This window comes from Anomalospiza imberbis, chromosome 2 (assembly GCF_031753505.1).
Source record: "Anomalospiza imberbis isolate Cuckoo-Finch-1a 21T00152 chromosome 2, ASM3175350v1, whole genome shotgun sequence".
NCBI classification, from domain to species: domain Eukaryota; kingdom Metazoa; phylum Chordata; class Aves; order Passeriformes; family Viduidae; genus Anomalospiza; species Anomalospiza imberbis.
This window is the reverse complement of record NC_089682.1, coordinates 24,985,833-25,012,083: the sequence shown is the minus strand read 5'-3', so window position 1 is coordinate 25,012,083 and position 26,251 is coordinate 24,985,833. Positions and strand designations below refer to the sequence as shown.

Genomic DNA, 26,251 nt, shown 5'->3' with positions numbered 1-26,251 from the left:
ATTCTTACTACTGCATGTTCAAAAGCTTGTGTTTCTTTCTTTTCCAGCTCCTATGTTAGGTTTGATATAATTCGAAGGATAATGACAAGGTTTTTTGGAATTGAAGTTATCATGGTGATGGGGATCACAGACATAGATGACAAGATAATAAAAAGAGCCAATGAGGTAGGTGTTTGCTGAAGTCTTTGACTAACCTTTCGGTATTTTCTAAGCTGCTTATATAGGAAAATTAACCTGGGTTTGGGGTTCTTTTGTTGAGTTATGTTTGTTTCAATTAGTAGATAATAAATGTTGAGATTTCTGGTCCCCTAGTGTGGGGAGGGGAGTGAGGAGGGCTGAGTGTCCAGAGCTGTGTGGAGGTGAATGGCTACAGCTGTGTGAAGGGGGGAGGCAGAGAGGGAGCTGCCTTACAGCACCCACAGCTGGGATTCTCCTGCCCTCTCCCCCTGCATGAGGGGCTAGCAGGGAGCAAAAGCCCTGCGTGAATCCTCAGCACAGTGAAATTATCCCAAAACTTAGCAGCCAGAAGGGTTCTGAGTGAGTTCTGGAGAAGTGTTGTGTGCGGTGATCACGAAGGGCAGTACATACAGCACTGCCACGTGGGGCGGAGGGCAGTTCCTGGAAGGTGCCGAGAACCATCTAGCTGCAATGTCAGCACCTTGGAAAGCTTCACCAGGCCTGGCTGAGTCTGTCACCACAGGATAGTTAACATTGTGTCTAACGGTAAGTCTTGATAAGACTGGGGTTGTAAGTGGTTCTCAGTTGAATTTTAATCTGACCTTTTTTCGAGATGAGCTTGGTGAATAATTACTGCAATTCTTTTTTTTTTTAATGGTTTTAAAACCACTTTTTGAGCACTGAGGCACTATGAGTGTATTCTGTGTTTTTATTCTGCATTTTAAGTCTTTTTGTTTATTTTGATTGTAGAATCTATAACTCATATCTTCGGGATCATAAGTGAATGTGTTGGATTGAATTACAGTTGGAAGCTTTAAGACAGTTTCTTGGAGCCAGAGAATTTGACAGCTGTTCCTTTTACTTATCTTTAAGTAAACCATTACTTTCTCAGTTAAATACAGGCCCCTGCATTCAAATGAATACTAGCACACCACTCATGTAGAAATATGTCTGTTCCCTTAGTCCCTTAGTCCATTTACTTGATGTTTTCTAAGGCAGTAAACAATTCCAAAACAAACACCCCACCCTCTAAAATTCAGGCATTTTAAATCCATGTTTGCATTTTAAATTTTTTCCTTATTGTGAGAACATCTTGGAGCTTTTGTATTTGAGGAGGGGGGAATTTACATTTTCTTGGAAGATGTGTTGCTTTACTGCAGTCTTTGGTTCTATGAAGTCATCTTTTCTTGGCTTTTTTTTTGTGACTTTTTAAAATGTTTGGTCAACCATTTCGTTTGGATGGCCAAGGCCTTCACCTCAGTAGCCTACTTTTGCTGTTGGAACCTGTGCATCTGAAGCATTACAGTGGTAGAATCAACATGCCTAAGCTTGTTCTTCATCCCCTGGTGGGGTTCATCTGGGGAAAACCTGAAAGTTGGTACTAGTTTAAATTGAATGTGCTGCAAAGTGGTCCTTTGAGAGGGAGATGAATCTTTTTGTGTGTTGAACATCCATCTGGATGGGAGGAAATTCTCCATCTTCTTTCTGTAGGCTCCTTTGTTTCTTTCTTGATTAAAGAAGTAGCTGAGCTATCTAGGGAGATGAATCCAGTCACTGGTCTGTAGGCAGAAGCATATCTTTGTTTTTTGGTGTTGAGCACTGTCCTCATTTCATTGCTTCATGACTATCTGGACTGTCTTCACCAGAACTCCTGCTTTGTCCAGGAGTTTGTACAAACAGTGGTACCCACCTACTCTCTCAAAATCAGAACCCATAAAGATGCTCCAGTAATGAATTGGAAGTGATGAAATGGGATTTATGTTGTTAATGATTCAGTTACCTGCAAGATGGAGAGACTCAGTATGTTGTCTTCTCTCCAGTAGTTTATTCTCAGAGAAGATGTAAAAGCATGCATTTGAAACACTTTGATGCCATGCTGTTGCTTGCTAGGGCAGATTTTGCTGTCATGCATCTTTCAATCCCTGGCCTCTTCTGACTATTTGAGAACACGTACTGCCGCTGTGCTCTCTCTGAAGCCCCCTGGCTTCGTCTGTCCGGCAGAGGCACGGTCAGCAGCGGGGGACACTCCCCTGTGTCTCATGGCAGATTCGGGGAGCGGTTAAGACAGAGCACTTTGCTGTCTGCCTTGCATGGAGGAGAGGCGGCGTCCGAGAAGGTAATGAGGGAGTCGACTCACGGCCGGGGAAAAGTCTCAGGTTTATTGTAAGCTCTGGGTAGCTCTGAGTTCCATGTCCCCGCAGCCGAAAGTGACCACATGGCTTTCGTAATCACCTTAAGTACTGGAGCGGAGACAAGGGGGAAGGATGCCCACCACCCAATGGGAGAGTTTGGGGGAGTGGAAGGCAGGAGGACAGACAGAAACACAAACCAATGGGGGAAGGTTAAGGGAGGGACCCGTGGCTTTTGTCCACTCACTTGATGCCCAAGGTGGAAGATTTTGGGAGGGTGGGATTCGGAGCTGCGTGATGGACAAGGCACCAGGGAGGGGTGGCATTGGAGGAGGGGCGGGAGAGCTCAGGGTGGAACCATTGGGAGAAAATGGGGGGTGAAGGGGCAAACCATTACAGAACTGTTACAAAGATATAAAAACACAATACAAAAACGTACCTTACCATGTGCAAATACCTTTCCTTTTGGGTTGCATTTTCTCATCTCCTCTGCAAGAGGAACCTGTTCGTGTCCCATGAATGAGGAATGTAGAGAAGGTGCATGAGAAATGCCAGACTTGGCAAAGCGTGGAACTGGCTTTCAGTATTGAGATCTATGAGTACCCATGATCTGCTGAAATAGCTTATTTTTTTTAATCACTGAAAATTAATATCTTGTCTCATTCTGCAAGTCTCTGATCTGTCTTTCTGGCACATAGGTGGTATTGGTGTTTCCTGTCAGTAAGTTGAATGGTTTTTATGTCCTGTGTATGGTAGTATATTTTGTCACTAGAAATGAAAGACCCTCTCAAGAGGAAAATAATAGAGAGGGAAGGAGTTTATTATTTTAGTCTTTGGTTGCTTTCTCTTAAAAGAGATCTATCAATATTTTGGAAATTGAGACGCATAAATGAAATACTACTTCTAAGTTATTTATAACTTACATCTCCTCCTTGTCAATGTTAGATTAATAAGTCTTTCTGACTCTTTACCTTGAGGGCACTCTTAAGTCTTCCAATTAGCTATTAGCTGTCTGAGAAAAGATTGCCATATTTTATGTCATTACTCTGACTTATGATTTGCTAATCTGCTTCTCTTTTTTTTAGATGAATATATCGCCAGTAGCTCTTGCTCGTATTTATGAAGAAGACTTTAAACAAGATATGGCTGCCTTAAAGGTACAAATACTCAAGATTCTAAATTTAAGAGTATTTCTCAGCAATTATTTTAGTAAAGAATCTGGTTTCGAGGGTTTGATCTGAAAAAATAAATTTGTTGCTTGGAAACAGTGCTGATTTACTTTTTCATTCTTCTGGAATGATGCTGCACACCTTTTGAGTAAGGAAATGTGGGGAGAAGCAATCCTGAGCTTTGGAATGAATAAACGAAACTTTGGAACAGTATTTTTCCATATTCAGTTGATCCTTGATTCACAGATATTGCATATTTACTATAATGCAGAAATAGCCTGATTGAAAGCACAGGGAACACGAAATCTTCTTTCACTGATTTCAGGTGACTTTGCTTCTTGTCTCTCTGTCAGAAGCAGAGAGTGAGCCACTAGGAAAATCAGTGTTTTTCTTTGCCACCCCTCAAATATTTTTTCTGTGTGTGTATTAAATACTGCTTATGATTTTTTTAATGATACTTGCAACTCTTTTTTAAAAGATAAAATTTAGCTTTTTAGTTTGTTTCTTAGAGTGAAGGAACTCATTGGCAGTGTGCTAATGCAATGTTACTCTTTCTTTAAGGTCCTTCCTCCTATGGTATATATGAGGGTGACTGACAATATTCCTCAAATAATTTCCTTTATAGAAACAATAATTTCCAGTGGACAAGCTTATGCAACCTCACAAGGTAAGACTTTGAGCAAGGTAGCTCCTTGTTCAGCACATGTATAGGAAGTCACTGCTCTTAGTAATCTTGTTTTGGAATCAGATGAAATACCTTGTGCCAGGCTTTCCTTCTGTTGCTTAACGGGGTGTGAGTGACTTGTTTGTGATGACATGAATGGGCAGAACAGCTATTACTCAATTTCTAAGTTAAATGTAACTCATTATTTAATATAATTGTTTACTGTAATAAACTGCTGTCTAAACTCCTTGAGGAAATCTTGACCTGGTTTCTACAAGAAAGCTGCAGGAAACCTCTGAAGAGGAGCTGTGTATCTCCTTTGTGCTGTAAAAGATGTGTCTGCAAAGCAAAACGTGTGGATTTCTTTTTTTAGCAGAGCTGGTGGTTGTAGAATTCAAGTGCATTGTAACTGGATTGGGTGTAGCTTGAGCTGCAGTAGGGGAGGGGATTGCTGATTGTGCATGGGTAAGGAAGAACCTGGGAGATCTCCAGAATTCAGAGTTATGCTATGGGCAGAATGAGCATGTGCACAGAGGTTACTGAAAAGCTGGATAACATGGAAACGTCTGCTACTACTTTTGAAGTATTTCTGAGTTTCTAAATCAGAATTTCAAATGGGAGTGGAAGAGCACTTTGTTTTGCTTTTGGGGAAATGTTATCAAGTTCTCATCAATGTGCCCCATCTTTGCTATGCAACTAAACATTTCTTTTGTATTAGGCAATGTTTATTTTGATGTTAAATCCTGGGGAAGAAGATATGGAGTATTAACTGCTATTAACCCTGATACCCAAGATGAAGCAGGTAAGTTCGTGGCACGAGCTTATTTGCATTAATGCATTGTTTGAATGCATTTTGCATCTATGTGCAAACTTTCATTCAACAGTCTGAAACAGTTTTCTAACCCATTTGGTATAGCTAACTTCTGTTTAATTAGGATTACAGTGCTTTCATAGTTATTTTTTGAGGCACTCACTCCAGTGAATGGAGTGCAGGAGGAAACTTTTTTTTCCTCCAGTGCAGGAGAAAACTTGGTTTGTCTTCCTTTCGTCTTTCCCTCTATACCTTTGTTCTGGTACCTTAGAACAATTAGGATTCTTAAGCCATTTTAATTAAATACTTGGCAGTGGTACATAGAAACTTCACAGTGAGGTGGTGTTCTTGCTGTTGCAGTAGGCAGCAGTGAGGTACTCAAGGGAAAACGCAAGGAAACCTCACCTACCATGTTCTTGTTGGGGCAGTTGCACTGCTCTGAAGTTAACTGGGTGAATTGCTTCCTTCATTACTTGTCACTGGGCTAAGCAGCCTCCTTGTGTGAGGCTGAGCAATCTCTTCGTACGCTGTTCTAAAGCGGGCCTATACCCTGGGCTGTGGGGATTTTGCTCCAGTTCCTGCTTTGCAGGATTGCTGAACCTCTCTGTAGTAAGGATCTGATCGGGTCTCTGCATCAGACAATTTTATTTAGGTCTCCTGCATCCTTTTGCAAACTAAAGTTCAGTATTTCATAATTTAAAAAAAATCTGTTTGTAATTATTGAAAGTGCCTTGGAGGCTGATGCTCAGGTGCAGCCAGAACTTCTCACAGCTCTGCTCTGGAGTTGTTTCAGCATTGCAGCTTACAGAGGGAATGCGTCTTGTCAACAGTTATTTAGAAGTAATTACTGACTGCAGAGAGCCAGCAGCCTCCTGGGCTGTACAGGGAAGAGCATTGCCAGCAGCTCAGTGGAGGTGATCCTTCTCTGCTCAGCACCGGTGAGACATGCCTGGAGTGCAGGTCTGCTGCTGGGCTCCCCAGAACAGCAGTGGAGAAAGGCCAGCAAAGGGCCACAGTAATGATGGAGGTACTGGAGCATCTTTCATATGAGGAAAAGCAGACAGAGCTTGGACTACTCAGCCTGGAGAAGAGAAGGCTCAGGGGAATCCTACCCATGTGTACTCATACTGATGGAGTAGAGCAGATGGAGCCATGCTTTTCTCAGTGGTGCTTGGTGATGGGACAAGAGGCACTGATCACAACTTGAAACGTGGAAAATTCCATTTCAAGCTAAGAAAAATCCTTTTTACCCTGAAGATGGTTAACACAAACCATGTTGCTCAGAGAGGCTGCGGAGTCTCCATCCTTGGTGATAATCAAAGCCTGAATGGACACCATCCTGGGCAGCCTGCTGTAGCTGCGCTTGCTCTGAGCAGGGGGTTGGATTAGACTGTCCCCAGATGTACCTTCCAGCCTCAGCTGTGACTGATTATGTGTTTTACCCTGCTTCCCCTCTCGTCACAACTAAGTGCATTCTTATTTCTAAAAATTTTGACACTTGTTTTGCTTATAGCTGAGGAGTTGAGGAGTGCTCTTTTGTAGCAGTATACTCAAAAAGGGGCAAAAGAGGGTTGGAGTCAGCAGATACTGGTCACTCAAAACTTGGAAATCTAGTGAAAGAGCCCAGGTGAAGATTCAGTGGATAAAACTAGGGCTATATTTCTGTATCTTTAGTTCTTAGGAATTTTGAGTTGTATGATTCTAAAAGCGAGGTTGTGTATTTGTCAGAAAGAAAGCCCAGAATGCTGTTCTGTGGCTCCTGCCAGGGAGTGCTGTGTATTTGACTGGAGTTTAGGAGTCATCAGAGATGAGCACAAGCAATGTCTATTATTTGCAGTGTTGTGACAAAAAGGACTGCATCTGTGGCAATGTAGTGAAGGAAAGAACAAATACAGCTGTGAGGAAACCTTTGTAGAGAACCCATTGGTGAAAACCATACTGAAAAATTGTTACTGTCCAAGAACAGTTTTGATTCTTACTTCTGTGCACTTTGTTTTATAAAGTCTAAAACACAAAGTAATTGTGTTCTAGAGAAAAAGTTGTAGGGTGTTTGTTTGTTTGTGTGTTTTGGTTTGGTTTTATAACCTTTTCTGCTGTAGTGCAGTCAGTTTGTCCTGGGGAAACTGGCTGATATGTAACTGATATGTAAAGGAATAAAAATAAGGCAAACCAGGGAAGAATAAAAGGACTGATAGGATAGGCTATATTAAGGAATCTTGAATCCATCTTTGTAGCTTGTCAAAATCTATTTCAATGTTTTAATTTTCCCCTGTGTGAGGGGGAAGAGAGGGAAGTTGTAGTGAAAAGAAGTTGATTGAAGGGGATTAAAATCAGAGTAGTTCACTAAACACACATTTCCTCTTGCTTTCATTTGGTCATTTTTTTTCTTTGAGACATATCCCATTAACAAATGACTTATTCTTGCCAGTTGATTCTGATAAACGACATGGTAAAGATTTTGCCCTGTGGAAGGCTGCCAAGCCTCAAGAGCTATCATGGAATTCTCCCTGGGGAAAAGGACGACCTGGATGGCACATTGAGTGTTCCACAATATCAAGGTCAGATTTCTTGGATTTTGATAAATCTAAGGCTATTTTTGTTTTCAGTCACAGTACAATGGTAGCAGCAGTATTGAAAGTGTTTTCTGATCAGTTGATAGCACTGGTTTTAATGTGACCATTTTATGCAACTTGGGATGTCACATGTGGCCCAGATAAACTCTGCTTCACCTCACTGTCACTGCTGTCTCTATGTTTTGGCACCTTCTCCTGAGTCAGACTTGGTGCTTAAAATACAGCACAGCGGATCACACAGTCGATCAGCAGTCTTTTAACTTGAGCTGAGTAACCAAAGGTGTGGTGAAAGTTATGGTACCTCTTTCATTCGCTTCCCTTCCACTTCTAGCAGTCTCCATCAGACCTAGTTCAGGATGTAGGTGTCAGGAGGACTTGGTGTGGGATTACAGCTTGATCTATGAGATCTTCCTGACCTTATTTTAACAGCAGCTGTGGATGTTCATGCTAATAATCTAAGTGTTATTCAGCGTTCTTGCTGAGTAGTGTTTTCCTTGCAGTTGGTTTGATGTAATTTGCTCTTAATTTAAAGTTTTATTTTCACCACAGGAGAAAAAGTCTTCTCTCCTGGAAGATTGATAATATATTAGTTCTGCATTAGTCTCAGATATTTTTTTGGAAGCTAATAAGAAATAGTTTAGATCTGACCTTGTTCAGCTTAAAATTCTAGCTAAGCTGAAAGCAGGTGGAAACAGCTGCTTTAGGTTTTTCTTTCATAGGGTTTTCTGGTGCACTTGGGATTGTTAGTCATTTCCACCTGCTTGTGAAAAGTGTTTATAAGGGTGATTTTTTTGTCTGTAAATAGTTTCAGCATAGTGAGGCAGCTCTTAAAGAAATCAAAGTGCACAAAATCATGCTGTGTTTGATGTACAACCTCTGACAGAAGTGCACAGATAAGAAATGCCAGTTATGACATGGCCTGTCTGCTAATGCAGTCCTGTTTATAGTCTGCATTTCTTTCTGTAAAAATGTATTTTACTGAGGCTGGATGAGGCTCCTGCCATATAAATAAAAACTGACCCATGGAGAGCATGATTGTAGTAATCTTGGACTGTGAAAAATGGAAAGCTTACTTTGGTAAGTGACCTAAAACAATTTGCTGTCCCAGTCAGCTGCTGAAGGCCCATTTTTAAGCAATACTCACTTAGCTGTCTGTTTTGCCGAGCATCTCAAAGCACTTTAACTATGTTAGGTGAATTAATTTTAATAAGTCTGTGAATGAGGGGTCTCTGGTCTCTAGAGCAGCCCTGAAGGAGGGAATTCCCTGCTTTGAGCCCCTCAGCTCTGATCTTCTCTATGCATTTTCCCTTGTGGTGAGGTGGGTGGCTCCTCCTGGCCCTGCGCATTTGGCAGATCCATCTGTCACCTCTCTCCAGCTCTTACTGGTTTTGTTGGAGGAAACATCAAGTGCTCCTCTGTAGGTGGCACATGGGAAAGCGAGGGTCAGTCCTGGAAAGACTTGTGCTTTAGCTGGTTTTGAAGCAGGAAGGAGCAGAGAAGGATGAACCTGGGGGATGGTGACAGCTGCTCTTTCTTCCCTCCTCTCTTCTCCTCCTTCTCTTTTCCTCCTGTGCCCGAACAGCTTCTGCAAAGCCATCATGTGGCACAGTGTTAGCAGGGTGTTTTGTCTCAAAAAGGGACCAAAGTATTAATGTTTAGCCAGCTACGAGGTGCAGCTTGTTAAGGTGACATATGGGAGGCCTGTGTGATTGTCTGTAGGCCTTGCATCTTTCCCTGCTTGAGCACTGCTGGTTTCTGAGCAGTTAAGGTTGACTCACATCCCTGTGAGGCTGTAAGTGTAAACTTTGTTAAACAGATAGGCAAAATAAAGTTGCTAACCTGCCCAGCTTGACCTGACTGTGCACACTATTGTTTGAATTCTTGCAGAAAAGGTACAAGATAAGGTAGAGTAGTACCAAATTTATAGAAGTAAGTTGTTAGGTTTGCACATAAAGGCACCTGTCTGATACTGAAACTGTAGCAGAACAAGGAAAGGAGACATCCTGCTTGCCATCCTTTAAGGTAGAAAAATAATTGCTTCTACTAAGGAGAAGTAATTGTGAACAGATATGGGTCCTGTTCATATAAGTTCTGCTGCAGTTTTGGTATCCAAGGTATGTATAAAGTCTTGTTTGAAAAGTGAAGTTACTAAGTTGTACACTTAAATTTCTATTGTTTCATCTTATTTTTATCTGCATTTCTTTTTACAAAAATCTTTTGTGGTGTTCTACTTGCTGATCAGGAAAATATTGTTACAGTGCAGTGTTTGGAAAGCAGCTGGACATCCATACTGGTGGAATAGATCTTGCATTTCCTCATCATGAAAATGAAATTGCCCAGTGTGAGGTATATCATCAGTGTGAGCAATGGGGGAATTACTTTCTGCATTCTGGTAAGTAAAATATTGATCACTCGAGAGGCCTGTACAAATACGATAGTTTGGGGTTTTTTAAGTTTGGCATTTCATGCTGTGAGAACACGTTACACTGCCTGGCATTACGAAGAACTACTCCTTGGTCCCTCTGCATAAAAGTGCTTCATTCAGTGAAGTCTGTGCTGTACAGTGCTTTGAACTACATCACTGACGGCTCTAGTGCTGTTCCCATTGATGGAAACCTTGGCAGTTGTTCTTCCTGTTGCAGTCGTGGTGGTTCTGGATGGACAGCTGAAGTCAATAGAAAGTCAGATTCAAGTCTGCAGCCTCTCTTTTGCTGATCAGTATTTTGGGCAGGATGCCTCTGAACTCTTGAAGCTGCTTCCCTGAGTAGAAGAGCTGCAGAGTTAAGCCTGTGGTGCACTCTGGGAATTACATGATCTTTCATTTTTATATATTTGTACTGTATGGGATGAATATGGAATTCTAGTTTCAGTTCCCAGTGTGGAGCCTGTTGTAAATCAACAGCAATTGTCCAGAGGCTGGTGCATCCTCCAGGGTGTGCTTTGTTCCCGAGGCGCTGTGGAATCCTCTGCACTTCCATTGAGATGCACTGGTTACTGCCAAGGGGAGCCTTCTGTTGACAAACCAGTGAATCTGGCTTTTCAAACTTGGAAATGAATCTGTAGGGGAAATATTTTTTGATACCAGCTAAATAAAGAAGAGTCAATTGAAAAAAAAAATGGGGGAACTTAATTTAACCAAGGGCAGTTTTTACACTGAAGTTCTGTAGGAGCTGACAGATTACATTCATTAAGTCAGAAAGTCTTGCTGGAGGATGATGATGTGAATTATTTAGGGCAAATGAATCAGCTTCAGAAACAATTTATTCTGCTAACAGACTTCAGAATTTTAGCAGCTCAGAACTGGAAGAGCAGTCCCCATTAGCGGAAGAAAATCCCTGCAGTGGAGATAAATCTTATAAGGACTTTATTTTTAGACTACTTGTACTCTGGGAAGAGCGCCAAACCGAAGTTATGAAAATCCTTGTATATTGTGTTCTTGAATGAAATAATTCTAAGTACTGAAACTCTCGGAAGAGGAATATTAATTCAAATTCAGATGTTACTGGTACCTTTTTAGGAAAACACAGTCCAACTATTTTGAGCTTGTCTGCCTGAAGTTAATTAAGTCAGTATTTAGGCAAAAGAGAGAAAGTAACCTTACCCAGGCTCTTCCCCTTCTCCCAGGAGAATTTTGGCTGTGAGTTTTACTGGAGTCCCAAGCGCTGCAGGTGTCCAGCTCTGTCTCACAGCCTGAATATGCTTATTGAATGTCCCAGGTTTAACAGTGCAGTGGTGAAAGTGGCCTCACCTGCTAGCAGACAGCACAGACAGTGAAAGCAATTTTTTTTTTTTTTATCATGGGTAGGTGCTGTAGCTATTCCTGCATCCATGGATTTTTTGATTCATTCCTACTCTCCATAGAGTATGTTGTGCAAAACTAAATTTCGAGGTGGTCAGGGTAGGACTGGAAGTAGTCTTCTCATGGTGAGTTCCTGTAGCTTTGAATCATTATCAGAAATAGCTAAGGAGTGAAACTATGAGCTTTTCAGGTCCAGTTATCAGGCCTGAGCTTGTTGCTTTCATATCCACATGAGTGTAATGGGGATTTTGTCTACTTCTGGAAGCAAGAGGGTTTCAGGCAAGGCTGCAAAGAAGCTCTGTGCAGCGAGTAGCACAAAATAAAGACAGCTGCTTGGGTTGCTGAGCAAGAAATTCCACTTCTCTCACCACTCATAAAAGTAGGAGCACGAACATATGTTGTTCTTGCTCTCTGAGGCATTGGTATCACTGTGCTGCCAAATGTGAAAGAATGTAGTACTGGTAGGGTATTACAGAGCAAGAGAAATTTATGCTTAAAAATCTGCCTCGAAGTATGATTAAATGCTAGATGCTGCAGGTCACAGAAGTGCCTAAGATCTTACATTAGTTGTGGGTGGTTGGTAACTTAGAGAATTACTCTTTCATTAGGAGAAGCCTATTAAGGCTTTTAACAACATTTCTGAAATTATGCTGTGTAGTCTTTCAGTGGCAGCATGTTTGCCATCTCTCCAGTGCTGTGAATAATTGGTGTTTTCCATCAGTGGTGCTGCTGTGGCTCACATGGATGAGAGCTGGAAGCAGGCAACCTCAGGCTATACCTCTCCTGTCTTTCTTCAACAGCACTTTCAGTCCTAAAGCCAAGCTTTACATACTCTCTTAAATGCAGTGTTACTACCTTTTTCCTGTGCTACAGCCCTGCAAAGCAGTGATCTGTGTGGCTATTGCTTGTTCTAGCAGTGCTCAGAGATCACACTTCAAAATAAACTAATTCAAATTAGGTATTGTAGTTGCATCCCTCCCTCATCCTGCTTTTTCTCAGTCTCACAAGTTTGGAGAAGTTGAGAATCTGTAGAAAATTCATTTTGCATTTAAGATATTTTGAACCAGTGCTATAAAACTGTGGGATTAAAAAATAATGTTAACAACCATCAGCAAGTAATAACTACAGAAGATTGAGTATTAAGGATTTTTTAATGCTAGATCACTGGAAAATATTTCTTAAAATACTTCTGAGAAGTCAAGAGTAACAGGTAAGGTACTTGTGAGGACTGAAACTATTTGCTTTCTTGTTTTTATCAGTTTATTATCAATTCTGAACATGGAGACTCATGGTGGTGGTGGGTTTGGTTTTTTTGGTGTTTTTTTAAATGTTTTAAATGTCTATATTTTATAATTCACCCAGTGGAAGTTCTGAGGCTGGAGACGTGTGCAGGACTGTAGGCAAAGCTATTGGAAACTGATGCTCATTACATTGAAATGTTCAGCCTGTATCCATCATAGCATATGCTGCCTCCAACATTTACAGTGTCTCAGTGCAGTCTTTGTCATTTGCTCACTATTCAGAAGCACACCTGTTTATCCTGATTAGTTCCTTTTTTTTTTACTATAGGGCATTTGCATGCTAAAGGAAGTCAAGAAAAAATGTCAAAGTCATTAAAAAACTACATAACGATTAAGGTAATTTCTTTGTTTTAATTGAAACAATTTTGTAGGTTTGTAATATGTAAATATTAATCATGGGCCTCTTTTGAGAAAACTTTGGAGTGTGTGCTTATGTTGCAGTGTTTCTCTAGTACTGATGTATCTGTTATTGTGGATCTGGAGGTAGGATACCTGCTCAGATTCATGGTTTTCTTATAACGATGGGTCTTGCTGAGCTGAGAGTGTTTGTAGGAGCAGAGTTTGTGCCCAGTACCAGAATCCTTCACTGTAGATTTGTGGTTGGACTTGACAATCTCAGGGGTCTTTTCCAACCTGAAGGATTCTGTTCTGTAGTGATGGGTTCTCATTATTCTTAATAATGCTTTGAAAAAGCTCGGACTTGGAAAAGAATGGATGTTCTTCCTAGTCATTCTTTAGGTGAAATGGGATATAGTGTCAGTGTTTTGTCAGGAAAGCTAGTGGGTATCCTGAACCACTATTGCAGCAGTCTCTCCCATTACCCTTTATTTTTATAAGGTGACCTTGCTGATGCACAGAAGCTTTGCCTTTTGATACCCACGAGCCACATGACTGTCATATTTCACTGAGTCCCCAGGTCTTTGGTGTGGCCCGGGGTGGGATTTCTCTGCTAGTTGTGTTGGTACAGCTGTGCATGCTGCTGGGATGGCTCCTGTGATGGCTGATGCTTACTGCTGGAATAGGGTCATTTCCTTCCTTTAGACAAAGCTTGGGAAGCTGCTTTGGCATATATGTTCCCCTTTACCCTCTTGGAAAAAATAGTTAAAATCCCTTTAAAAAGATGTTCAATATGAGCTGCTTTATTCTTTAGTCTTCTGATGCTGTCTGGGTACAGTTAAGCCCTGTTTCCCTGGAGCTCACAATTTTCACAGAAATCTCATGAGTCTCAGCAGATGTTGTGGACAGGGTAGAGAAATGACCACAAATGCAGTGCATGGAGTTAAAAGCAGCATACAAAAATGTTCCCCTCCGTGTTCCCCATGATGGCACAGCTTGTGTTGAGGAAACAAACATTTCTGGCCTGTCTCTCTTTCCTTGTAGGTTTCTGCTTTTCATGTCTGCTCTTACACATGGCTAACAAGCATTAATCCTTCCTGAGAAGTGATTTTCAGTCCAGTGAAACATTTTTTTCCTGTACAGCTGCCTTGCACCTTGAAAGTTAAGCCCTACATGGAAGGTTTTGTGCCTGTGCCTGTGCCAAAAGAGGGGAGGTCTGTCCAGGATCTACCCTTGGTCCAGCCAGTTGCCACTTGTGTCCCAGGCTGTCACCTGGGCACAGCAGCCTTGCATCCTCTGCATCCATCTGCCCTGTTTCCCCCCCCCCCCACCTTATACTCTACTCCATGTTTTTCTTTCCTTTTTTTAAATAGCTAATAATTCTGATCCTAAAAATCAAAGAGATTGTGATAAGACAGGGCCAAGAAGCAACCTACTTTCAAAGAGCTATGATTCTTCATCTGTTCTCTGTTTTAAAGGAAATGCAGAGTTATTTTTTCTAGTTTGGATGGTCCTTTCCCAAATTTGAATGTATTTCCATACTCATGTTGTTCTACCTCTGTACATTAGTGTAAAGCTGCTGGGCATATTGGCTACACTCATTTATATCCCATTTATTTTAAAAACCCACAACAAACAAGCACCCACCAAAACAATCTATATCACTGTTTCTTGATTGTGATTGCATCAATTATTTCTATTTTCACTTGAGAGACAGCACATTGTTGATGCTTTTTTCACTGTTCATGCTGGTTTAGTCTTTTAGCAGAAGCCTTATTTTAAAATGTGAGATTAAAGTAAATGACACTTTCCATATTTGCTCACTAGTACTGGCTTCTTAAGATTTTTGATTCTTGTGGCACTTCAGTGATCCTTACCAGTTTGCAAATTAAAAAAAAACCAAAACCAGAAGTACAATAGTCACAGTCAATCTACCACAGTGTCCAGCCTTGCTGAGAGCAGGGTTGGAAGAGATTGAATGCTTTATTAGTGTACCTTCCAAACATTTAAATAGCTCATTATACTATCAATATGAATTAATTGTACTAGTAGTAATACTAATAGTTTACTGTTTACTGGAGTAAATTATTTGTAAAGCTAGATATATATTAGAGTGGAGTTTATTAGGCTTCATAATTGACACAGATAACTCTTTTTTTATTGCTAGGATATATCTTTGTTCACTCCCTGTATTTCTTCATATTCTAGTCCTGCAGAAAAAGTACACTTATTTTCTTTTTCAAGAAATCTTTTTTTTTTGTAAAGTTTGCAAAACTCAGGAGCTTTCCTCTCTTTAAGATTGTATCCCAATCTTAGTCTGATAATTTCCTTTTTTTTTTTTTTGCAAAGGTCTTTATACAGTGTATGTTTGATTGAACTTGCTAAGTAATTTTCACTGTCTTAAATTGGACATTGTGTGTATATTTATATCTTGTATATGTATATGCACATCTATCTTATGTGGAATTTAATTTTATTTAGTTTAGGTTTTAAAGCAGTGTTAGAGTTTAAAGATTTTATGCCTGTCTTAAATTGCAAAGATGTGTTATTCATGTTAGTTTGAAAAGCAAGGGGGTGGAAGGGCTCCTGAGGAAATCATTATCGTGCTAAAGCTGTCTTTTTGTGCACGGAGTTTAGGATTTCCTGAAGAAATGTTCGTCAGATCAATTCAGAATGTTCTGTTTGCGCGGCAGATACAGCTCAGGTAAGGAAAAGCCCTTCCCCGCCGAGCTGTGCGTGGCGAGCTCCGCCTGCGGGGCCCTGTGGCTCCCGGAACGCAGAGGGTGCGAAGGTTTTGGTGGTGCTCTGTGGGCCTGCCCTTTGGCTAACATTTAGAAAATTGTCTTTACTGAGCACAGTACATAACTATTCATTTAAATACCTTTTTAAGCTGCAGTTAGTTGTGACTCTTAGTTAATTGCACTTTTAATTCATGAATTACCTCTGTCTCCGATTTGCATCTGTTGTAGTTATGATCAGTCAGTCAAGATCAGCTGTTTGTGGAGACGTATCTAGATGGAGCTGTGGCTTATATTCCTGTAGGGAGTATAATGAGGGCTGGCTAATATTTTTTATCTCCCTGCTGTGTTACCATTTTTGTCCTGTGGAGTTCCTGAGTGTTCAGGCAGTTCTGTGGTGCAGTGCAGCTCGCTTAGACCAGCACGTGATAGCCTAATGAACACCTTAGCCTGGCAGATCATCTCTCTGCTGGTGGGGAGATTTTGTCAGCTTCCCTGTGTACCCCGTAGTGTTTCCAGCAGGTAGATGCTACTTTGAGCTGGAAGAGGTTTTCATGTGTCTGTGTTCCTACCAGTTTATTGGGTCCTGCCAAAAGCAGGTGGTAGTTCCTTAACACTGCTGGGTCACCTGGCTTGTTGGCTGTCCTGGCATGGCAAGGGAATGATGGAGCATAGGGCAGCAGCTGCTGTGGTGTTCCAGTGGGCCTCTGTCTGCCTTGGATAAAGCACCTGTAGCAGTGTGACTGCGAGAGCTAGCGTGGCCAAGGCTCTGGGGCACTGCTCGTGCCTGTCAGCATGCAGTGTGCTGCCAGTCTTTATAGTCGTGCAGTCATTGGACTGAGAAGTCTTTCTGCTTGTTCATACTGCTAACTGCCTTGCTGGAGCCACCCGTGTGATGTTCCTGGTGGATCCTCCCTCTCCTAGGACAGTTGAAGGCATCAGGAATTGAGTAGATCCTTGCAATATTTCAAAGCATGGGATAGTAAAGAGAGAGGTGGTTATTAACTTCCCTGCCACTGTCATAGAAAGAGAGGGTTGAATCCAGTTGGAAGGTCTGCTGCAGAACAGCATCCTGTTTGGGGCAGGCAGTGGATTGGTGGCATGCTTGGCTGTTTTGGGGTGGTACTGCAGAGTGGTGGCACATTCGGCTGATTGCTTCTTTTAGGAGATGAAATACCTTGTGTACACTTAGGTGGCTCCCTGGCTGGGGGCACTTGGGAGTTGTGAACGAATGTGTGTTTAAAACAAAAGGAAAGACTAACACCTGCTAGCACTATCATATATATATATATATATATGTATGTATGTTTGTCATGTTAGCAAGAGCTAAATGTCTGGTGGTTTCTAACCTTGTCTCAGGGCAAGGAATGACACTAGAGCCCTGCAGTGGAGAGCTGCCTGCAGGCTTTCTTCACTCCTTGTCAGCTGGCTGAATTTGAACCTGTGTTTTTTGCATTACTTCTAGGATAAACAGCCCCCTGAGGTAAAAAAAGATTGCTACCTGTGTGGATGTGGGTGGCTTTGATGAAAGGATATGCTGGTGTCATATCAGAGTATAAGCCAGCTGGCAGGTAAGGGTTGCTCAGAAGTCTGCACTTCCCACCTCCACCTTACAAGGCCATGTGCATTATCAGCTTCCCAATAATGAGCCAGAGTTGGTGTCTGCTGAGCCAAGTATTTACTGTGCTGCCTGTCAGCTTGTGTCCCTGCTATCAACATTCACTTTGGTCTAAGCATAAGTTTGCTGCAATCCTTCGCGTCTTGCTGTCTGCTCGTATTTTTATTAGAAGTGAGATCCCAAGCACCTTCTTGTTTCTTAAGAGGTTTCTATAGCCTAGATCTGTGGGTGATGGTTCCTGCCATTCCTACCTGCCAAAGAAAGCCTTTTGTAAAATCCAGGTTTGGGGGTCAGCTGGTACCAGAAACATTGGATTGAATCTGTGAAAAAGATCTTTGTAGACATGTGGATGAGGGCAGCTGCTGACAGTTGGGAATGGCTCATGCTTGATACTGTGGTTTCTTTGGTTTGGAATGGGCCTTTTTTGTTGTCTGGGCTATCCCCCTGTCCGTGTGTGCTAACAGGCACAATAGAGACAAATGTAACTCCAGACTGGCCCAGCCTTGGAGGGGCAAGGGTTGAAAGGGATGTGTGCAGGGAGGTGCACGTGTTTCATGGGAGTGGAATCCCTTCCTGTGATGACCATTGTCAGAGGGAGGATAAAGCTGCGTGCCTTGCTTGTGGGGAAGAGGAGAAAAGGCAGAGAGAAGAGACTTTGATCATCCTTCCATAAAGTTTTTCTGCATGGGGTTCCTCTGCTTCATCACCCTCTCTGCCTGATTGGAGTGGTGGACAGAGCTGCTCGGGGTGCAGCTGAGCTCTGGGGGCAGTGGTGATTATCTGGGCTGTCGGTGGCAAAGGAGGGAAGGAGTGTTATAGGGCCAGGCTTGCCTGTGCTGTGTTACGGGTTTGCAGTGCCTGCAGGCAGTGGTTTAGGAGTATGTCCTGAACTGGGGATGAAGAATGGCTTGAACCAATGTAGGTTTCATCAGGATAAACTTGTATCAAGTATTCCTTGCAGAATTCTTGTAACCAGGTTAATCAATTGAATAATCCTAGCGTATATAAATGATCACTCTGTGTCACATTGTGTTATAGTGGTCTGTATATTGGTCTTTTTAAAAACTGTGTAAAGCTTGATTTAATGAGGCAGTAATGCAGATTTTTAATTATACACAAGTGAAACATCTGACAAATACAGGTCCAGACTTACACCTTTGTTACACCGGGGTAAATCCTGTGTAAAGTCTGTTGAAACAGGCTTGCTTGGGATTTAGGCTAATGGAAATGAGATCAGATCTCACTTCTGGCTGCTTTTTCCCTCTTATATCTGTCTTGGTAAAACTGTCTGCTCTAAAGAGTCTGTCTGGGCAGCACTGGGTAATTCTGAAAAGCAGTTGGATGCACCATAGGCAGGATCAGAGGTGAGATTTCTTTGGAAGCTATGGGTGATGCTCAGTGATGATGATATTAGGAATATGCTGGCAGCTGTAGTTTGGATGTACCTTATTGCTAAGGTCAGGTATACAACAGTGAAGCAATACTGCACTGGCTATGGATGGCTCCTGTGTGATACTGGAGGAAGGAATGTATTCAAACTTAGGCCTGTCCTAGGTGGACACAACTTCCACTGAGGTCAGGTCAGCTCTCTTATGTGGGGTCTAAAAGCTTTTCTACAGAAAATTGCACATTCCTGTACAAATAAAAAAAAGCCTCTCACTGATAGCAGTTCCCAGTAAAAGTGACAGCGAGTTAGTCTGGCACCTGCACTTGGCAGGGTGCAGGCAGGGCGAGAGGAGTCTGCTGAACTCCTGCCAGCAGGAGTGGACTCTGGAAACTCCCACAGTAGAATCGCCTTCCAAAGGTAGGGTTTCCCTGAATGCAGTGGAGATGTCTGTGTGCGTGGATGCCTTATTAGTGGTAGGGCTAATGTTACTGTGGCTGTTGGAAGAGAAGCTCTGTAGGGTTCCTGTACGGCACATCTCAATGTAAAGTGGAGCTCAGCTGTGGATGGAAGGAATCATTTACCTTGAGGTTATCTTTCTTTCCAGTGGCCATAAGAGGCTTTGATATGTGTGAGTGTGATGAATCCTACCCTAGACATGTCCTTATGAGTTAAAGCAAATTGTATTTTCTCTAAAATAACTTTCTCAAAGTGGTATGGTCAGTTTAGCTTTGATGTTGTGAGGGAATTGTTCAGGAGCTAGACCACAAATTTTAGGTTCATTAAGATTTTAGATGCTGGTGAAGCAGCCCTTTAAACAGAGTCAGTGGTGAGGGTTAGACTTCTTTGGACGTCTCCAAATGCAGATTGTGTCTACCTAAATTAGAATAGGCCCAAAATTAGAGGTACATGTTGCCATCACTAGAACACTTAGTAGTATATTAAATCCTAATGCTTTGGATTGATAACTTTGCAGAGAGATTCAATAATGGAAAAACTTCAGTAAACTTCCGGATTCAACTTTTTGAATCAGTTTGATAAGTGCTCCAGTGGGTTATATTTTGTCATATATAGTGATTGTCTTTTATATTGATTTAATCCACCTGGTGTTCATGAAGAATGGAGCTTTTAATTAAATGTGCAATTAATTGTAAGAAGTTTGCTGTACAAATAATAACAAACTTCTCCTTTGCCTCCAAATACTGTTCCTATGTATGACAAACAACATTCTCTGCATCCTAATGCCTTGTTTTCTTTTTTCTTAGCAGTAGAATTTAGTGAGGAGAGCATGGAAGATGCAAAGAACCTTCTTCAGGCAATCTCCTCATTTATTAGAGATGCAAATGCTTATATAAAAGGACAGCTGGTGTGTGACCCTGTTAGAGAAGACATACTGTGGGAAAGGTAATCTTTATCTTAAAAGATTGTGATTATGTGAGCAGTAGTTTGCTGACAGACTCAGAGGTTCAGATTAAGAAGCAGGACACGAAGAACTAAGCAGCAGTCCTCCGTCCAAGCCCAGAAACCAAGGGCAGTTTTTTTTTAAAAGTTCTCTTTCTAGCCAGCTGTTTTTGCTCTTAGTCTGCTATAATCAGTTCATTGTGTTTTTAAGATTGGAGTTACTTACCTGGTGTGCCTGTCCTAACGCAGGCGTCTTTGCCTCTCGTGAGCGATTTAGGAGGCAAAGCTATGGCAGTTGTGAGGCTCCCCAGTTCGTAAGTAGAGCTGGGCAGTAGTGACTGGAGAAGGAAGAGGATGACTGGAGAGTGACACACCTTGGACATGTGAATTTGTAATCAAGCTGGCTGGCACTGTGGTGTGCAGCAGAGGAGAGAAGGGGCTACTGAGAGATTGGCCATGGGCAGGGATGTCACAGGGAAGGAAGCAATTAAAATTGTGACCCTGACAGTGGTGAGGAGAATCCTTTGGAGTCCATTATGAAAACAAGATTATCTTCAGGACTGAGGTGTGCTGTGTCTTGGGTGCAAAGCTGAGAGCAGGAGCACGGAGTCAGGGTAGGAAGGGCATTGAGTGCCCTGAAGCAATGTTAGTGCAGGCAGCTCTGGGGTGTAGAATCAGAGGGGAGACAGTCTGTACTGTAGAGATGAGAGACGGCTTCCATGTGGCCCAGGTACCTCACTGTTGGGGAAGCTTGTGGCTGCACTGACTGAGGCTTGCAAGGGGCACTGGAGTACATTACAGGAAAGTGAGTTGCATTAACTAGCTGTGGTATTTGGCATAAGCAAATCCTTCAGCAGGAGGTTGCAGGAGATCTGTTGGTGCAAGATAAAGCTGAGAGGCGTGAGGAAGTCGAAATGGATAATCAGTAGGGGATGTATGGGAGGGCACAACTTGTGTATTCCTAGGTGTAAAAACAACCAAAATGAAACAAAGCTCTTAATTAGTGAAGTGTTAGATACTCAGTGGAGAGGGGTAAGCTTGCCGGGAAAAGTGTTGGGAGGAATGAATTAGATCAGCAGCCATCCAGTATCTGAGAGGAGGTAGGCATTCCAGGCAAAAAAAAAAAAAAAAAAAAAAAAAAAAACCAGAAACAGGCAAAGTAAGGCTCAGGAGAGCCCCAGAGATGCTAGGACAGCTTGAGGTTCCCCTGCTCCTTGGACTTTTTTGGGAAATGGCATCCTTGGCCCAGCGCTGTCAAGCTCTGGTTCGCCTGGCTGTGTATGGGAGCACACTGCCAGCAGCTTTTGTAGCTCCCCATTTATCCCTGCTGCTCTCCTCATCTCCCTCTCCAAGTGGCTGCAGCTGGTGGTGCTGGTTCTGTGGCGATCAGTGCTGGTTGCCCACTGGCTTTTGGCACTGTAACACAAATGGTCCCACTGGACCTTTCCATCTGGGCCATGGTGAGTGGAATCCCTTGGGATTGGGCTCTCCTGGAAAATGAGGAGGCAGTGCTTGGTTCTGAGTCGGATCTTGACAACAGGATTCTTGGCCAACCCCAGGACAGCTTTCTTGCCAGGCATTGGAGAGCTGCCTGTGATGTGCATTTGGAAGAGAAACATGCTGTTAGCATGATTAATGGGCTGCTGGAAAAAAAAAAAAAAACAGAACTCAGTAAGATCTTTGATATGCTTAATATCAGTCTCATTTTCCATCTGTTTTTGAATGATTTAAGGCAAACTTTGCTCTGTTGTTGTTGGCCCCTCTGATTAGCCATGTATATTTATTGAATGGATGTAACACTTAGGATTTTGACATGGATCAAATTTTTCCCTTCACAGCAGAAAGATGTATTCTCCTTGATGAGTGCAGCACTGTCCATCACAGGACAGCTGGGAAGGAGATGGCAGTGTCCTTTCGGTGACTCCTTCTGGCTGAATGGCTGATGAATTCAGCATACTGCTAGCATCTTGTTTGTTTTATCTTAAATGTTACCTTTTCTTTTTGAAGGCTAGCCAACACAAAAGTAACCGTGAAGGCTGCGTTTGCAGATGACTTTGACACCTCCAGGGCTGTTGCAGCAATTATGGACCTCATTCACCATGGCAACAGACAGCTTAAGGCTGTTACTAAGGTAACCCATTAGGATACAGAGATCAGAAAATGACAGCTGTCCACTGTCCTACTGCTTAATGCAGACAGATTAGTTTATTGTTCACGTAAGAAACCAGCAGAAACAAAGCTCCATAAATTTTTTACCTTAATGGAGCCCATTTGTCCTGACACTATCACAGGGATTGTGCATGGCTATTGTTTTGTGCTCTGTTGTGTCCAGAGGTTGTTTCTTTCCTGCTGCCCTATGTTATTTATACCTAGGGCTTTTGAAAGGCCTGAAGCCGTTGTGACATGCTGATAATTTTAGTGCTGGTTCTGTGTTCTTACCCTGCTTCTTTGCTTAATATCCATGCACAGAAATTAGGCTAAACTGGGAAGTGGTGGGGGGTGTTTGCTGCAGGGGCTTTGGCCGGCAGCCCCAGGTGCACTGGACAGTCTTGGTGGTGAGTTCAGCACTGGGACTAAGTGGCTTCTGCAGTCGGCAGACTGTAAATGGCATCAGCATGAGTCTGTCTTCAGATGGCTTTTGGCAAATTAAGACCCTGTTAAGATCTCTCATGCTGACACAAAGGATCTGGTTAAGGACAAGACTTGACTATCTGAAGCACTTCTGGGTTTTCCATTTACCAACAGCTCCCTTTGTCACTTAAGGTGAGCACCTCACCCTTGTTGCTGAACTTCTTGAGTAGTGGTGTTGTCACGTTTACTATGTTTGTGTAATAAAAGAAATGTTGTGTACATGGTAATAACTGGTTTTAAGAGAGAATTAGCCTGTTGGTTTAGAAATCCTGCCTCACTCTGGCCCTATTTTGGCATTGGCTTTCAATTTTGTCCTTAGCCTTGTCTTTACAAATGAGCGAATCTTTACAGATTAGCCTTAGCCTTATCTTTACAAATGATCTTTACAATCTGAGCGAATCTCTGACCTGAAACACTTTGCAGCAGGGATCTGTAATGGCATTGCCACTCCTAGATACAACTACCCCCATTTTGTCAGTCACTGCTTGTTCCCCCTGAATTCCTCCTGTCAGTCATTTTGTTGAGAATGGGATGGGATATTTGTGGGGCAGCTGACTCAGATTTCTGGTTAAGGTGGTGAAGCTTTTCTGGGTACAGCCCAGCTGTCTGGAGTGTTCCCTCTTTATTACTAGTGTAGTTTTTCTGCTTAAGAACTGTGAGTAAATCCACATAACTACTTATTCTTCTCTTTAGCCTTCCTGCTAAGCATTTCTCACCTTAGATGGCACACTCCTATTCCTTTCTCCCAGTGGCGTGCTCCAGCTCCTCCCAGTTCAGATCGTCCTATACATTTTAGACTATAGCTTATCTCAGGCCCTAGTGAAGATGTCAGATAAAATCCAGTATCAGCTGCTGATTTGCTTGTGCATGTCATCACTCATATTTTTTAGGCAAGGGTTAGTCCCTTAAATTGCTTCTCAGTCTGTCATTTAATCCTTATTTTATTGCTGCTGCTGCTGATTGCTGGTGCTACCAGGGCATAACAAAATGCCATACACTATCTCAAAGCAGTCTCCACATGGATCAAATCAGTAAGATACTCAAAAGAATTTGTTTTTAATCTTTTATATTATAAGTGTCCATGAATGTGGGATTTTGTTATTTTTATTTTGTTTCCATACTCACAGCCCTTTCATGCCCAGAAGTGCTATTTTTAGTTCTAATTTACTGCACACATGTAATGCGTGGCAGCTTCTCGCATCTCTTCTTGCTGCGCAGGCTGGTGATAAGCTCTTCCCTTCCCTTGTTTACTTAAATCCCTTCCCTTTGTGCTGTGAGGTGCTTTTGTATCTCTGTAAGATTGCTTGTCTGGGCAGGTGTTCCTGATGGAGGTAGATCTTTATAATTAGGAGTAGTTTTCCCTTGTGGACTAGGCTGCAAAAAGATGCTGGGTTCTGTAATATGTATTGACTGGGCAATCTCTTTTGAGTGTTTTCTAAACAGGATGCTGGATCTCCTAGAAGCTCTGTTGTGTATGGAAGCATTATTTCCTATATTGAAGGCTTTTTCAATGCCCTTGGGATGTCCTTTGGAGAAAGACAGGTAATGAAATATCTCTTCTGTGTGTTCGAGGACATGGTAGCAGCCCCAGTGTTATGTTTCATAGAGTGCTTTCTGAAAGCATCAGATGTAACAAAGTTATTTATGGTTTTAGTAAACCTTTCTGCACTGCTTGCAGTTTCTCCTGTGATGTTTTAAAAGAGTGTATGAGTAGGTGGAACAAAGTGTGGGCTTTTTAGTTCTTGGAGGTACTCCTGTGTGACTTCTGCACCGATTTTGCTGTGGAAATAAAAGACTGAGGAATAAAACAAGAAAAAGTTACCATTGGAGGCCTTTAAATTGTCCTGTTATGTGTCTGGCTTTCCCCAGCCTTTCCTCTTCCTCCTGATGGTTGCATCCAGGCTGGCTTCTATAGCTGTGTGAATATTTGCAGTTGTGAGGGGTCCCACTCCTCTGCAGAAAGCCAGGGGAAGGGGTTGCTCTGCCTTGAGCCATAGAGGGTATATGGGGAGGGGAGGACAATGAGCTTACATAACTAGTTATTGGAAAAATAGGAATGGGCAGAGGCAAAAAAGGAGAGTAAAGCTCAAAGCAAAGTACTGAATGGGAAAGAGAGTCATCAGTATGGAGGTGATATCCCAATGTATGGAAGCATTTAAAATGACACAAGGTGCTGGAGAATAGCAGACTGTTATTTGCTCCTTTCCTGTTCAAATATGGAGCTGAATGCAAAGTAGAGGAAAACTTTTCTGTAGAGAAACTGTTCTGCAAAACAGAACAGTTATTTTGGGGAGGGGGAGAAGAGAGTTAGAAAATGTAACATTATTCATCCTTTGAAAATCAGGCAGTATAGTGGTAAATGCATTTATTTAGTTTGCCTCCATAGATTTTCTCACAAATTTTTTTTCAAAACAGTGTTTGGATGTGATTTGGCTGTGTGTTACTCCTCACAGCCTATAGTTTGCATGTTAATTTTTAGTGGCATACTAAACACTTATATTTTTTTGCTAGCTGGATGGCAAAGTCACTCCTCCAGATTCTGGGCTGTCTGTATGCAAGCGTCTGCTGCACCTATATTTTTGCTGAAACAAGTATCTGAATGCTTTCCTTTGTTTTAGGCTGGGCTAGTCCTTTCTCTGTGTGGCAGGAAGATCAACAGAAGATGCTGGTCTGAGATAAGCAGGAAGAAAGGAGCAGCTCATCAGACTCCTCTCTGTTCCTCTGCTCTTTCAGCTTCCAGTAAACAAATCTGTCAAAATCTTCATCAGAAAGGTCCATGGGCTACCACAATTTAGTAAATAAAATAGTGTAGGGATTGTTCCCTGGCTCTGAGACCAGCCAGAACAGCTCAGCATCCAGCCTTTCTTGCCATTTAGCCAGGTAGCCCCAGGCATGCAGCTTGCCAGGAGCAGTCCCTGACCACAGTGGGTCCTGGCATGTGTGGGAGAGGGCTGCCTGGCCTGGACACTGCGGTGCTGACAGTGCAGAGGATACAGGCAGCGGTGTTGGGGCCTCCCCATTTGGATGTTTGCAAGTAGCCTGTGGGTCTGTCTTGCTCCTGGGCTGGGATTCATCTCAGCTAATCAGCCTAATGTAGCTGCCTGTGCTTCTGAAGTCATCAGTGGGGATGCTAAGGAATGTCTCATCTCAGTCTAGTGAGTGTATTACAATAAGAGAGCCTGTCTCTCTCTGCATTGGCAAGAGAAGATCTTATCCACAGGGAAGTAACATGAATCCATCTGGAAAGGTGATGAGTGAAAACCATCGTGCCTGTTTTAGAGCTTGGAAGCTTTTGCTCTCCCAGAGAGTGCAGAGTGTTGAGTGTATTGCAGGTGCATCTTTGGAGTAAGCAAGGGCCAGAAATTTGAGATCAGTCCTGAGAGGCTGTTTTATGTGGCAGACTGGTTCATCTCCTAAAGCTGCTCCTCTTTTTGAAGGCTTTCACTCCAGTAGGTGCATGGTTTGAACTCTTTCAGTGATGTTTGTAGAGGCATGTTTCTTGTTCCCATCATCGTGGCTT

General features: G+C 42.4%; 1 protein-coding gene across 6 annotated transcripts in view; it reads left to right on the top strand.

Moving 5' to 3' along the window:
* The window catches only part of CARS2 (cysteinyl-tRNA synthetase 2, mitochondrial), a 38,176-nt gene that overhangs the window by 7,374 nt on the left and 4,551 nt on the right, over positions 1–26,251 (top strand). For 2 of the 6 annotated variants that reach the window (XM_068180157.1, XM_068180153.1), the window contains exons 4-14: positions 48–165; positions 3,392–3,463; positions 4,037–4,142; positions 4,858–4,941; positions 7,379–7,508; positions 9,782–9,915; positions 12,892–12,959; positions 15,597–15,663; positions 19,965–20,103; positions 22,108–22,231; positions 24,175–24,273. In XM_068180157.1, the coding sequence (XP_068036258.1) occupies positions 48–165; positions 3,392–3,463; positions 4,037–4,142; positions 4,858–4,941; positions 7,379–7,508; positions 9,782–9,915; positions 12,892–12,959; positions 15,597–15,663; positions 19,965–20,103; positions 22,108–22,231; positions 24,175–24,273 (1,141 nt within the window). Of the gene's footprint in view, positions 1–47; positions 166–3,391; positions 3,464–4,036; positions 4,143–4,857; positions 4,942–7,378; positions 7,509–9,781; positions 9,916–12,891; positions 12,960–15,596; positions 15,664–19,032; positions 19,120–19,964; positions 20,104–22,107; positions 22,232–24,160; positions 24,274–26,251 lie in introns of all 6 variants that reach the window. The other 4 variants (XR_010995929.1, XM_068180152.1, XM_068180156.1 and 1 more) reach the window with 4 other exon arrangements.